The sequence below is a fragment of the Pithys albifrons genome, chromosome 1, assembly GCF_047495875.1.
Source record: "Pithys albifrons albifrons isolate INPA30051 chromosome 1, PitAlb_v1, whole genome shotgun sequence".
In the NCBI taxonomy this organism is placed as follows: Eukaryota; Metazoa; Chordata; class Aves; order Passeriformes; family Thamnophilidae; genus Pithys; species Pithys albifrons.
This window is the reverse complement of record NC_092458.1, coordinates 10455736-10471184: the sequence shown is the minus strand read 5'-3', so window position 1 is coordinate 10471184 and position 15449 is coordinate 10455736. Positions and strand designations below refer to the sequence as shown.

At 40.7% G+C, this 15449-nt stretch overlaps 1 protein-coding gene across 2 annotated transcripts in view; it reads right to left on the bottom strand.

Moving 5' to 3' along the window:
* Positions 1-3973: 3973 nt before the first annotated feature.
* The window catches only part of GEMIN8 (gem nuclear organelle associated protein 8), a 28660-nt gene continuing 17184 nt past the window's right edge, over positions 3974-15449 (bottom strand). For both annotated transcript variants that reach the window (XM_071559280.1, XM_071559347.1), the window contains exon 5: positions 3974-4877. In XM_071559280.1, coding sequence (XP_071415381.1) covers positions 4627-4877 — 251 coding nt within the window. In that variant the 3' untranslated portion in view covers positions 3974-4626. The remainder of the gene's footprint in view (positions 4878-15449) is intronic.

Sequence of the window (15449 nt, the reverse complement as noted above, 5' to 3'; positions counted from 1 at the left end):
GACTCCATTTGGAAAAAATCTCTACCCATCCTTTTCACTTTTCTCATCCCTTCCTCCCCTCAAAGGTATGTCTTGGGATTGCTGTAAAAACCAGTCATGGAGATAGCAGTTATGTATGTTCTGGCTTTTCAAAAGGCTTTGTAGGCAAAAGATCTTGATTTAGTTTAGCAAACCAGTGGTATTGTCACTGTTAGGCTGAAAAGTATTTTCTTTTCAAAACTACATATATTCTTATTTACTGTGCTTGTTTGCCTTCTTAGAAGATAAAGATTCATGATTAAAGGGGAAAAAATAATCCTTCTGTGACTATGTAATAGAATCCATGCACAGGGAAACTCAGTTACACCCTGCAAGCACAAGACAAGTAAGTCTTTCTCCATTTTTGGCCAAGCAAGACTTCTAAGCAGCTCCCGCCCTGCTGAAATTAAGTTGAGGCTGATGCCTGTGTGCTCACCTACTCCAAAGAAAGGATTGCTTCCAAGCAATTCTTCTGCTATGATACCTAGGTCTCCAAGACAATATCCAGATGGCAACGTCATGGTCTATCAAAGTCTGTGTACCAGCTCAGCAATTCCAGCTATGTGAGAATATATGAAGAGTTGTGAAGTCCTGTGCATGCTCTGGCTATAACCATCCCTCAGGAGCAGCTGAGTCTCTCTTACAGACTGCTGTTCTACCTCAGAAAGAGCCCCAAAGAATTTCTTTCCTTTCCACTATCCAGGCAGGAGCATAGGAGAGGTTAGACAGTAGATTAATTAGCACACAAGCATGAAAACAGAATTTTGTCACAGCATGAATGCATTATTTATCAAATAGTATATTTCCCAGAGGCTTACACTTTAAAGCAACCAGAAAGAAAACAGAGTTCTGGATGTTTCCTTTTAATAGGCTCTATTTCACATTTTGGGCAATAATCTTGGCTCCTCTGTAATTCTTTCAGCCAAAGTGTTCAGTCCAGCATGCCAAAAATCACACTTTAAAACTTGAAATTTAAGCAGCTGAATCAGTGTCTTGCTTTTCTCAATTTATTCAAAGAGTTGGAATACTATTAGTGCAACAGAGATGAAGGTACCAATATGTGCAATGTATTTCACATAATGAATAGTTGAGGAGCTTCTACAAAGAGAAAAAGACACAAGGGAACAAACCCATATGGATTATGTAAGTATTTATCCTTCACAAAGGCTGTTACGGAAATTTAGGTTGTTTTTTATTAAAGCTTCTACCTAGCATGAGATATTTGCAGCTAGTCATTAACCAGACCACTGTCAAACAGAATGAATACTTACCCATAATGCTGACTGAGAGAAGTTACACTCAGCAAAATGGTTGAATGTCTTCTCAGGTTGGCTGTACACGCAGACATACTGAGCTGTCAGCTGCTTTATGGGGAGATAATTCTAAAAGAATATGAACTCTTGACAATGTCACCAATGCATAAAAGAAAGCTGGTTTTCTTTCAGTAGGAAACACAGAGGTCATTGCTTCATTTGGACATTAAATTTATACCGTGCCAGTTCTGAAAGGGTTTTTTAATTTCTTTTAAATATGCTTTCAGTAGAAAAGACCTACTACGCTTTTCTCCAATCTTCACAGCGTCTTCAACAAATAACAAACTCTCCTCCAGAAAATAAGGGTGATTCACAGATTTGCCCATAATAAATGAGGAAACCAGTTTCTGAAATTAAGACTAACTGTACGACAACTTGTGGTTTCAGGGTGTACTTCCTTCCGTTGGAGCTGGGAAAGCTCATGAGATATAGCACCACCAGCAAGTGAAGAATTCCCTTTGGGCAGGACTATACAAGCAGTTGGCATAACTGAAAGTGAAGGTGCAAAGTTCTGTACAAGGAAGAATCAGGTGTGCAGCATCACAGTTGCATTCTAGTCAAGAGGCTGGCATAACTTTGTATCTTGGGGGGGGAAAAGGTGCACATGGTCTCATGGTTAAGGACTGCAGGATCCTACATATGGGCAAGAAAGGGGTATGTTACAGATGACTGAACTGGCATTTTTGAGTTGCTGTTGCATTTCTTCCATGATCACCTGTATTTATGTGAGACATTTCTTAGAAATGCAAAATGACATGGGAGACAGTTAAAGAAATGCAACACAGAATTTGCAAGTTTCGCTGAATTACCAGCAAAAGGGGACAGATGGCCAAATACCAGCACTGGCCCATCCTCTGAAATGATATAACTTGGCAGCAACTCAAGTCTACAGTAGTGTATTCCTCCCTTTCAGGCCTTAGTACATAGTTCCTAGGGAACATTTCATCCAGTTCTCTCTACTTCTAACCTCACGAAAATACATTAAATACTCTTCGAAATAAGTAAAAGAACCAAAGGCAAGGATATTTCTTTTATGTTTTATGTGAAGTAGGAAAGGAATTCAATTTTTGTCTTGTATGAGGTCTCCACAAATACTTTTGGAGACCAGAATTTCTGCTTCTGCTAGAAGAACCAGCTGGGTGCAGAATAAACCACTGTAAGAACTGGGACTTGTGTTGAAAATTAAGAACAGCCCTGTCCTACCCATTCTTCCTTTTTTTTTTTCTTTTGAACTGAACTGCACAGGGAAAACATGATTACCACACTGGAAACATTTCAAATAGGAACAGAGAGATTTATGCACATTAATCTGAAACAGGGTTTTCCCCCAGTAGATGCAGCAGCCTTCCCATTCATTTTGTGCCATACCATATATGTGTGGTATTGACTGACACTCCTGTGAAAGTCCTGTCAACACTCCTTGTGCTTTTCCATATGTTAAAACTGTTCTTACTCTAAGTTTAATCTTCCTTAAACAATACAGCAGCTAAAAGCTTTAGCATATGAGAACAGAAGTGCTCTAAGTACGAAAGTTTGTTTATTAAAAAATATAAAAGTGAATTACAAAGTGTTACAAGGAAAATGTATCTGATCAATGAAAGGAAATCCAAACAAAACACTGAATTTTTGACAAAACCCACCAAAAACAAGAGTGAAGACAAATGCAGCACTGTTAATAACCCTTTTCCCTCTCCCATCTCAGTGAAGTTTTTCAGATTAATCACATCAGTAGTAAGTCTTGAAGACTGGGGGCTGTTTAACTTCAGTGTTCAATTGAACTTCATCTTGTCACATCTGAAGGGAAAGAGGTGGAAATGACATGGAAATGCTGCTTGGAAGAAACAACTACTAGTAAAAGCAAAGGTATTCCAAACTGCATTGCAGACTTGCTTTGTTGCAGCTGGCTGCTGCTAAGGGCACAGCAACTGCTGGTTTGCTTTACAAACTTCACACACTCTGGACACACTGAGAATGAACTGAAGATAGAATTTTAGTTGTGACCTTCCTCTGTTACTAGGAAGACAGACGGATATGTCACTTTTAAATGAGCAGAAGGTTCTTTTGCTCTGGCATGGAAACTCTGCAAGACAAACTACAGCCCTTCACACAATGAGATGTAGCAGCAGTGGTTCAGAGTCCTTAGAAGTGTTCAGGGTACCATTTTTTAAGGAGTCACTGGTTTTGAGGGGCCAGTTCTGCCTCTCTCACACAGACCACTTGTGTGCCTCACTCCATTCAGTTAGCTATTAGTGGGGCAAACACAACTGACCAAAAGTAAAAAGTGACAGAAATGGAACCAAACAGCCTGTGCAGATGGGTGAGTACACACAGGGGCACAACAACCTGCTTATGTTTGTCTTGAGCAGGTGGGCATTGGAAAGCTGCACCTAAACCAGACACAGCCTGCAGGGCTACCTGGCTTCCACACCTCCATACACGTTGCTCAGATGTAGTCTACCAAACTAATAATTCTCCTTTAAGGCTTCAAACCCGTTAGGTGCTTTTCATTAGAATAGCAAAAAAAAATCACTATAGGCACTGTCTCCTATAGTGCTGCAAACTCTCAAGTTTCTCTTCTGCTAAACAGATCTCCAACAGACAGTGCCACATGAGGCTTCTGCCCCACCCTCCCACCCCCTTCACTAAAACATTTTCTATATAATGTTGGTTTAGAGTAAAACTCCTGGCAGACAAGTATCAGCCTGGAAGAAAAACTTCCTGCTTTATTACAAACGTTTGAAAAAATAATTCTAATGTCTGGGCTATGGTAATTTGATAAGTTGTATCTTGGCCAGTGGGATCCTGGTTCTCAAAAAAATCCAAGATTAGCAGACATAACACTTCGAGCTGTGCTATGTGAAACAGGATCCCCATGCTACTGTGTTAAATGAAACTGAAACATGGGATCACTCAAATTCCTAAACAGTAAAAGCAGACAATTCCTATGGTCTCTTTCTTATTTGCATTGTTTTAAGTTTTCCCAGTTCACTGAATATAGACATTGTTATTTTTCTTGCATGCATGGTCAAGGCAGGTGGTTATCAAATGAGTAAACTTATGACTTTAGACAGGTTTGATATTCCTGTCCTGCCTGTTACTGCTTGACCACTGTTTATGGGTTGAATGGACTCTGAGCATTGCTGACAACAAAAGTGTAAAAGAAACAAAGGCCAACGAAACACATGCTGTCCTTGCCAGACTCTGCCCCAAAGCCCAACCAAAACCAAAATTTGTAGTTTGATGTTTCAGCAGCACAACCTGACTGAGGCCCCCATCCCTACACTTTTGTGCCACATCAGAGCTTAAGGGGAATAATTGGCCAGTATTTGGGCTGCTTTTTGTCACAGTTCCTATCAAAGATAAGCTGCATGGCAGCCTCCATTGCTTGGATTTTGGCAGCTTCAGCACCATACAGTTTCTTCATTTCTGCCATTCTCCTCTCCCCAGGTCGCTCCGTAGGTGGTTCCACAGAACGCTCTGTCCTTCTGTGAAAATCTTGATCAGCCTCCACATATGGGTCCTCAGCTTCCAGCTGCTGCTGCCTCCCTAGACAAATAAACCATAAGAGATGGAAATTACTGAGCTATCAGGCACTCACATTTCACTTTAGCTTTTAAAAATATTACATATTCATATTTTTGCTGGGTCTAAAAGGCCAAAATGCACATGTTCTAGAGTGCAGCTGTGCTCATTTTGCATAAAGACAAATTCCTACTAAATATCATGACAAAGCCAGGCTGGAAGAAGTGGGGAGAAAGGAAGAAGATACTGGAACTGAACCCTAAAATTGTAGAAAACCTCTGTATTAGTACTAGTAAGCAAAAATGAACATTGCTTATTTCTCCCAACATACCCATGTCCTGGGAAAAAACAAAACAATCAAAACCAAAATACAACCCCCCTCTTCCCACCAAGAACACAGAAATAATCCAACCAAAAAAATCCCAATCCAGCCCCCCCAGGAAACCCCCCTCCGAAAAAAACAGGACAGTGGTTTCCAAAGTAATGACTTAGCAGCGGAGAAAGGGAATAATGCACAGGACAATGCAACTTCAGCTGAACCACAGCCAAGAGAAAATGTAGTCAGTTACTACTCTGCGAAAGTGAACAAATGGGTCTGTCATGCCTGCCATTAAGTGCATTCAATGAAACACAGCTGTAAGCGCTGTGTTTAGTAAACTATCCAACTCCATCCATTTCTCAAGACTTGCAAAGTTCAAAGCTGGCAGCATTACTCTATTGCTTTGAAGACAAACAAAACAACACTAACATGAATCCATACATCAGATCTTTTAAAGAGGATTTAAAACAATCCACAGAGGCAAAACGTTTCGACCAATCTGTCAACAAAAATTCTGCTTAGTAAGCCCAACGGGGAACTTGAGTTTGCATGTCCAAACTTACCTCCACTTCCTGGGTGCTGCTCTCATGAAAGACATAATGCTCTTGTGCAGCTATAACAGCAAAGTGATACATAGAACTCCTCTCTTACGGGGACATTTCTAGGAGATGTAGAAAATCACCTGGCAGCCAAACTCCTTTGCCTACCAATAATGAATGACTGTCCTCAAAACCATGTACCAGGCACAGTTCACTACCAATGGCAGCAGTTGGGGGTTTGAAAACATCAAAAAGGACAGTGTCCATATGTCAGGATGCATTAGTCACAGACAGGACATGGTTCTCAGTGTACCTCTTCCCTCTTCCCCCTTAAGGCAGAGATTTAGTTTCCACAACGCACATGACATCTGCAAACCTAACCAAAAGTTAAGTATCCTGACATATCTGTGTCAAACATCTGCAGTTTATTTTTATACTGGAAAGTACTGTACAGAGCAGCCAACTGTCTGTCAGCCTTCCTAAAGGAATTATCCCCTATACTCATTCATAGTAAACAGATATTTTAAACAATATGAGCAGAAACTTCACGTTTGGAATCTGTTTGTTTGACAGGGACACAGAAAGCTTTTGTCCTGTCATTTGAAACACCATTCACAGTTTTGTGTTTATCATCAAAGGACAGAAGGGCTTGAGGAATTATTAGCAATCTGTTTCAGAAAGCCTTTTCTGTGATTTTGCTTTAAGGGCACACCCTGAATTGGCTGCACTGCCAGAATTCACAAGAAAACATACATTAGAGTCCATATGTGTTTTTGGAAGAGTCAGATTTATTTGGTGTCAGGCCATTTTAACCAGAAGGTCTGAATTAAAGGAGCTACCACTGCCTACAGAGGGCTCAGCACTCTGAAGACAAGGTACAGCACCCAGGCTCTGACTACACAGGTCACTTGTATTCCACTGGAACAAACTTCCTGGGACACCAATGTGTCCCACTGTAGGTACCACAGCAAAACTCTGGCAAGGCAATGAACTGAACCCATATTTATTAACTCTCTTGGGCCACAAAGATAATTCCTTGTACTTCATAGAAATATTTTATTCTTTAGTTGCATAGCTGCATGCTAGAGACAGCTGCTTCCTTGCTTGCTTGCCATGGAATGCTCTCTGATAACTCACTGCACACATTAATGCTTAAGAAAAATTAAGTTCTCTGGAGGTAGATAATGAATTCTTCTGTTTGGAAATTAAATAGGTCTCCAGCAGAAGCTTTATGATGAATGAGTAGATTACAGTTTAGTGCACATCAATCTCCATTTTGTAAAACAAGGTAGTTCACAAATCTGCAGATGCTAATGGTAACAATCAAAATAATAATACCAATTTAAATTCCATTCTCAAAATTACCTGATGAACATTTGGAGTACGTGTTTTACTTTACACTAACCAGACGTACTGCCCTTAACTCTGTAATCTGACTTCTACTATTCCATAGCTACTGGTTAAAAAATGTCCCAGAGTGATTGTATTACAGAGTCTCAGACACACAAATCAGGTCCAGAGCCCAGACAGAGGCTCAGGACAGAAACTGGCTACAAGGACCCTTATTTTTTTTGCACCAAAGGCTGAATTTGAGCATAGACCATGACAGCTGTTGCTGGTAACACTACTGCAGCTGTGTGGAATACACTGCAGTTCTAAATCAGTTATGTGAGGAGAGATACTACTGTAACAAACTGCACAGTCACAGAAAGAATCTCAGAATAGCCTGGGTTGGAACGGACCTTAAAGACCATCTAGTTCCAATCCCCCTGCCATGGGCAGGGACACCTTTCATTTGACCAGGTTGTTCAGAGCCCTATCCAACCTGGCCCTGAACCCTTCCAGGGATGGGGCATCTACAACTTCTCTGGGCAACCTGTCCCAGTGTCTCACCACCCTCATAGCAGGCAGCATGATTTGCTGTCACTGACAATAAAGAAGTCATGAAAGCAAATGTAAATGACTGCTTTTCCAAAAGCAGTATTTCCAGTCAAACACAGACATAAGGAACAGATAACAGCAGAGAAAGTATTGTCCTGTTGAGATGAACACTAAACTTTCTTTGGTGGGGCAGGGGCTGGGAAGTAGAACTGCTCTCATTTGCAGCAATTTGGGTTCTTTGCATGACCTCAGTTTACTTTAAAAGCAATACAAAGCAATGCAACTTGAGCTCAATGTGCAACTACCTCTTCACCAAGAAAATGACAACAAGCATCTGACAATGGGAAAACCAAACATAATTTTAAACGGTCTATAGCCCAGAGCCCATAAAGGTGACTAGAATTTCTCCAAGGCAAGCACCAAAAACTCATCCCTGAAGTTGGTAGCAAGGTTTATCCGAACACAAATTCTCAGCCTGCAGCAGTGAAGTCCCCAACTCATTCTCAGATCAGTTGCACATTCCAAATTCACAAGTAATTGTGCTGCCAAGTTATAAATGTGAAACAAGTAATTTTTACACAGGTCTAAGTAGTTCCTCCTTCCACTTCACACAGACTAAAATAAACATGCTTTCTTCTACCGCATTCAGCTTCAGCTATTGGCAAACTTCCCTCAATCAGGAAACAGTATTTTGCAAATGTTCACAAGGCAGGCAGCTGCAGTAGTAGCTGGTTCCTGCACAAAGGAAAAGCATTGCTGACATTTTCCCAATTGGTCAGTTCCATTTCTTTTCAAAGATTCTCTTTCATTCTCTTGAAGCTCTTTTCAAAATTAACTTACTCATACCAAGTCCAGCTCTGCTGGGAAGTCATCATTACCTGGCCAAATCCAGCTGGGACATCTTTTTCCAAACACAGTAGTAATATTCTTTAACCATGAAGGAAAAAAGTTGAGATCTGCCATAGTTTAACCCCAGCTGACAACCAAGCCCCCTGCAGCCGCTTGCTCACTCCCTCACCAGCAGGATCAGGGAAAACTTGTGGTGTGAGATGAAGACAGTTTAACAGGGAAAGCAAAAGCCATGCACACAAGCAAAGAAAAATTAAGGAATGCTTCCCAGGGGTAGGCAGGTACTCAGCTATCTCCATGAGAGCAGGGCCCCATCACATGTAACAGTGACTTGGGAAGACAAACACCATCACTCCAAACATCCCCTCCTTTCTCCTTCTTCCCTCCAGCTCTATATACTGGGCATGATGTCATGTGGTCTGGAATATCCCTTTGGTAGTTGGGGTCATCTGTCCTGGCTGTGCCTCCTCCCAACCTTCCATGCACCTCCATCTTCCTGGCCAGTGTGGCAGCATGAAAAGCAGAAAAGGCCTTGGCTCTGTGCAAGCCCTGCTTGGCAATAACAAAAACATCTGTATATTATCAGCCCTGTGTTCAGCACAAATCCAAAACACAGCCCCACATTGGCCACTGTGAAGAAAGTTAAACCTACTCAAGAAAAACCAGCACATCTACCTAACTCATACTGGTCCTGGGACATCCTCAGTGATTCCAGGCCTTTTCAATGAAAGTTTTGGGTTATTGCTTCCCCTCCACCACTTTCCCCACTTATTATGGATGACTTTTAATCTGGTGTATAGTAGCTGAAAAGGAAAGGGAACAAATACAGAAAAATACCTCCACCCCCAGGGTCTGTCAGAAGCAGGATAAACAGTAACTAATACAGTAACTATTCACTGCATTTGGGCCTTCATATGCACACAAACGACCTCTTACACACTTTCAGCAAGACAATGACCCAAGCCCTTTAAGACATAAGCTATTTTCCCCACAGGCCCTTAGAAACTCAGATGCCTTGTTTTTCTTATTTTATATAAAGGAAAATGTCTCACACCTTCCTTAAGTTTGATCCACTTTACTTTTCTTTCTTTGTAATATCCTTTGAGAAGCTTAAGTAGTAATAAAAAGTTTCCTCTCCAGAATTTATCCTTTTCTTATTAAAAGAAAAAAACCAAACAAAACAAAACAAGAAAAAAAACAACCTCAAAACCAAAATCCAAATAAATTCTCTTATTTAGAAAGATATCTCCAAGGAGAGACTTTGGAACATTAAAAGGAGATGGAAGTAGGGAGGGTAATTATCTATGTCAGATTTTTAATGAAAGATTCATACCCAGCATTGTGTGTTTTCTTGTACCATTTTTAGCTCTCAATATTTATACATCCAGCCCTTAGCTGACTGTAGCCAGTGACCACATGCAGTCTGACAGCGTTTCTTCCACAGCCATCCTTCCCCGCAGGTCCCTCAGTGCCCACACTGCAGCCTGCCCTGTGCTGCCCCACACAGTGCTAGTTACGGTAACAGACCATGGCCCTGCTCCTCCTAAGCGTCAAATGCCCTCACTGATTCAATCTCTTGCCTAGTTAGCACATGATTCTTCAAGGAAACACTGCACTTTCCCCAGTCTTGATGTGTTTTCCCTTCTCAGTAATTCCAGACTGATCTACACCCCCTTCCCATATCTATTTGCTTACTTCAAATGATGAATTTTTTTTTTCTGTTCCTGCTGCATGTGCACTTTCTGAGCTTTTTTCATCTTAAATGCTACCTGAGCTAATCTTGAGCAGCCCACACTAACAGAGTTAAAAACACTACCAATTTCTACTGATTAAAAACTCCTAGTTCTCTCTTTGAATGCCACTTCCCACGAGCCTGTCTGCTGTGTTAAGTGTTCTGCCCACACAGGCTTCTCAATGCAAAATGCCAGCTTCTTCTTGTTCCTGGAAAAGCCAAATACCTTTACCACAAACCTACTTAAGAGTTTTTCTGAGATGATAGAATCAGACCATTTTATTGTGCTCATACAGGAACCAGGCATACCCAAAATCTTTGCCTAAAGGAATTCCAACAAAATAAGGATTTAAATCTGAGGATTTGTAAACAGGATAATCAAAGAGTTTAATTCCTGCAGAGCTCTACAGAGCTATGGATTTCCAGAGGGCTGACATCTCAAGCACTACTCTTTATCAAAGTGCAAAGCTTTGCAGGACAAGTGTTTCCATCAGTGGGATCCTGTGAGATACAAACAATTGTGACTCATCCCCACATCTGTAAAGATAAAATATTCTGGGTTGCTGAAAACAGCATGGTCTTGCTTACAGGAGGGTTACTTTGGAACATGAGGTAACTTACAGAAATTGTGGAAACATACTGAAAGACGAGAATGATGATTTTATAGCAGAACAGCCCCATTCTAGCTATAAGTTGGCTTGGGGAAAAGAGACTTCTGTTTAAATTTATTCTTAAATTTAAAACTTTGAGCTTGCAAAAAATGTGACAAAAGAATTCCCCATGACACCATGTACCTTTCCCCTTCCCATTTTCAACAGGAGTCTGATTTCCAAAGACAGCTAAGACCATGTGTTACTATGCCAGCAGTCTGATCTACACAGAAAAATCAAATGCTGTAACTGGCTTGAAAACACTAATTTGGAAAAAAAATTACTTTTGGTGGGAGTAATTGCTTGCAATATTAAGCTTTCACCCACCAGAGTCAACACCACCACGAAAAATGTTGAAGTTATTAAAGCCCCAAGTAGCTACACTGACGAAGTTTCCATCTGCTAGTTGAGTATTTCACCACATATATCTATAAGCAATACAATATTCTCAAGAAAAATGAAAATGCTCTGTTACAAGCTTTGAAGTAAGAGCAGATGTGATTCCTTGGCAAGCTGGTGGCAGTTTGAAAACATGGTTCCATGGACATCTTTCTTTTCGCAGCTACAAAACCAGCTTATGAAATTTCTGCTCCCCTCCTTCTCCCTTAACTGCTGCGCCACCTCCCAGGCTCCACAAGGGCGATGTTATGGTTGTGTGAGGGGCTACACAGTGAATCCTAGAAAACAAAAAAACAACTCCCCACCCAAATCCAACAAACAAACTAACAAACAAAAAAACCAAAAAATCCCCCATAAAACCCCAACCCCAACAAGCTATATTTAGCTGTGGCACAGTTCAGTGTCCTGACAACACCAGAGCACGAGCGAATGAATGTCTAGGAAGAAAGATTGCTTAACCTGGCTCTGGCATTGAGACATGTTCATTGAAGCATAATACCAACTGAAACCTATTGGTAAGGGCAGGAAACAGTCTCAGGTGAGAGAGTGCACTCAGGTAGACTCAGTTGCAACAGGCTGTCTAAGCAGAGAGCAAATAAATTTCGCAAATCTGAATACTCCCAGGCACTCAGCAATAGGACAAGGGGGCACGGGCTCAAACTCTGGCAGGGGAAATTTAAGTTGGAGATCAGAAAAAAATTCTTTCCAGAGAGAGTAATCATGCATTGGAATGGGCTGCCCAAAGAGGGGGTGGATTCACCACCCCTGGAGGTTTTTAAACTGAGATTGGACATGGCACTGAGTGCCATGATCTGGTAACTGGACTGGAGTTGGACCAAGGGTTGGACTCGATGATCTCGGAGGTCTTATCCAACCGAATCGATTCTATGATTCTATACTCCAATACCTTCTCTTTCACTATAATCCAATTTTTCTACAATTTTGAAGAGGACAGCTCTGTAGAAACAGGGTAGAATTACTTACCAAGACAGCAAGTGGAGAAAATTACAAATTGATAGAAAGCAAGAAAGTAAGTTTAGAGCCAAAATGTTCAACTTTCAGGTTTGCTGCTGAGTGGTATGTATAACTCTCAAGTTAATTAACCACATGCCTCACTGTAATTAATCTGTCCTACCTGAATGTTTTAAAGAATTAATTATCTCACATTATTTTGTTTCTTGGGTTAAGCTACTGGCAGAAAGTTTTACAGCTAACTGGAGAATAAAGGAACCGATTTACAAATAGGATTAAAAACCGAGAAGGATTGTTGTGTGGTGTCCAAAACAAACTGCCAACAATCCTACATGGAAACAACATAAGCCCTCAAGTCCACGTTTTCACTAGAACTCAGCTACAATGGTTACAGCTAAACATCAAATCACCTTTTATTGTCTTCTATTATGTTCACAATGAAACCCTTAAAAGGGATATTCTTATCCCAAATAGAAAATGAACTGAAATAATTAAACCCCATGAACAAGAAGCAATCAGCTAGTCCAGTGGAACTTCAAGGACTCCTGAAATTGAAAGCTGGTAATGTAATTCATATCAGGTATTTGTTCATCTAGGATAGAAAACATATGGGTGAGTCCAGTGTAATCAGGGTCTGTATCACACCAGAGGCACCAAGGTGTCCAGACGATGCTTGTCCATCTGACAGAACTAAACTGTGGGGAAGGTGCTGACTGACCCCTGCTTAGAAATTAGTACAGGATCAGGCACTGACAGCTGCCTCTAGTAAGGATCAAGTCTACAGCAGTAAGACTAAATACAGACCAGCTGACTCTGCACTCCCATCCCCCAAAACAACTCCAATCTGTCACTGATGGCAACAATGCTGATGCCAGACAAAGACAACACTGCTAGAGTAAACAGAAGGATTACTTAAATCTATATATAACTGTAACATACATGCACGGCACAGTCAGAGGAGCTTGAACAAGAAAATGTTCAAATTAAAAAGTGCTTCTTTCAGAGCAAACTGGAACACTGAAGGAATATGAGTTTCACAATAATTTTTTATGTGTGCCCTGAATAGAAATTAAGCATATGCACTTTGAAGAATGTGTTTCACGATGCACAGAGTGCTAGACTGCTAAACTATACTGAGTTCGGTGCTTTCAGGAAAAAAGAAGGGAAGTAGCCTGTGTTAGTCTTCTAAATCAAACTCACACATTTGAACTTCACACTGAAACGTCTTTCTTGACACCAGCCACAGACTACAGTGCCGAAGTAAAGTTTGGTTGTTGACTGAGAAAGCTTATCAAAAACATTTGAAAAGCATTTTTTCGGAGAGCAACCTGTAGCCATGTTGCTGAGTTTCTGGAAGGAAATACACTCAGGCTGTAAACTGACCTTGCAGTCAACTGGCATGTCCATAATTTAGTATTACCAAAGACATGCAGAATTAAGTAACAAGGTCTGATCCAGACAAAATTAATTTCAGCAAGTAAATATGCATTTTCTCCATACTGCCAGTAAACGGGGTGCTGCCTGACGAACCATTTGGAAAGAGACATCTGGAAAGAGGGTCAAATTAAAGGAATCAGTAAAGCATATCACAACTTGTGAAAGAAAGGGCTGAGGGGTAGCTTTGGAAACTTAAGTTCATCTATGACCTTCTCAAGTTATCATTGCTCATTTCAGCACTCTAGTAAATTAAATTAAATACACTTAAATACATGATATTATTAATACTGCTATGCCCAGTATTAAAAAAACAACATAAAACATTGAGACAATATGCCAGAGGAATCCTGCAGACATCCATCTATTTTACTGTCCACAAAAGGAAAATGTTCGATTTCAGAAGTAATTCAGGGTTTGGGTGCTGGAGCAGAACTCTGAGCACTGTCTCATCCCACCCTTCAGAAAGTTCAGTTAGAATAATTCAATGGCATAATTCAGACATGAGGCAAGTGTTTCAGTGACTTTATGAAGAGAAGACTTTGTAAAAAAAAATTTAAAAAGCAGGTTTAGCCTGACAGCCTGTTCATGTCACAGGTCAGTACATAATGCCAAGGGAAGAATGTAAAAGCAGGGGATGCAACTTCCTACACACCACCAGCATTACTTTGCAAGAAATGGAGAGATCAGAAAAAGGCAGATACTTCTTCCTGCAATTCTCCAAAGCCAGCCAGCTGCTCTGTGATCTGCCTCCTCACCACCCCCTCTACCAACATGGCACACATGATCCAGTCTTCAAAGTCCGGACTCTTCTACATTTTTCAGCCACCTTCCCACTATACCAGTGGCAAAAAATCCCAATGCAATGACAACTGATGAATTTTAAAGTGAGTCTTCCGACCCTCTGCTCAGCAACCACATCAGAAATTGCAGACCTCATAGAAATGAACTTCCTCTGCAAGGCTTGTGCAAAGTGAGAGAACACCAGCATTGGTTTGTTACTATTTGAACAACCATAAAAACTTGAGGCCCAGTTGCTCTTTGGAGACCTACATTCCTTGGCAAAGTTTCTCCAATTTCCGTGAATCCAGAGCTGACTTTTAGGGCAAAAACCACTTCAGCAACTACAAATGAAATTAAACCCAGGAGATTTTTACCCAGCTAAATGTGAACGATAACACTCAACAGTGTAACAGACATGTTATTTATTTCAGTACAAATATTCATTTAGGATTTAGCCTTCATTTTACAGTGCCTCCATGATTTCAGTGTACAGAGCAGTGTTCTAACAACTTAAGACAGAAGTCCTTCCAAATGTCAGGGGGAAATTCCAATATCCACATGAACAGCTTTGGGTGGAAGTCCAGCAACAATTGTAACACTGATGAAGGGAGTGGTTCATGAGGCTGTAGGACAACCTAAGAGATGTTGAAAACCAAACCCTGCCCCTGAAGTCTTGGAATTAGCAACACTCCATTAAAATTAGCAGGGGTAACTTATGTGTCTCCAAACAAACCTGTACAAGAGATTTGCTTCATAACAGAGATATATAAAATGTGTAATGCTTAAAGTATTTTGCTGCCATACTCTGTTGTATCTTTGGGCAGATTTTGTAGATAATGAGTGCAGAAAACAGACATCATCATTACATTTATTTCTTCCTTGGTCTCTGACATTTGCTTTTCTCAATTACTCTAGTGCTGAACACTCAGAAACTTTAAATATTCTTTCTACAGCAACAGTTGCCCCAGGTAGATACCAAATTAGGCTGTGTTGGAAAAAACATTCATAGCCCACACTGTCACTGTCTACTTACAAGGC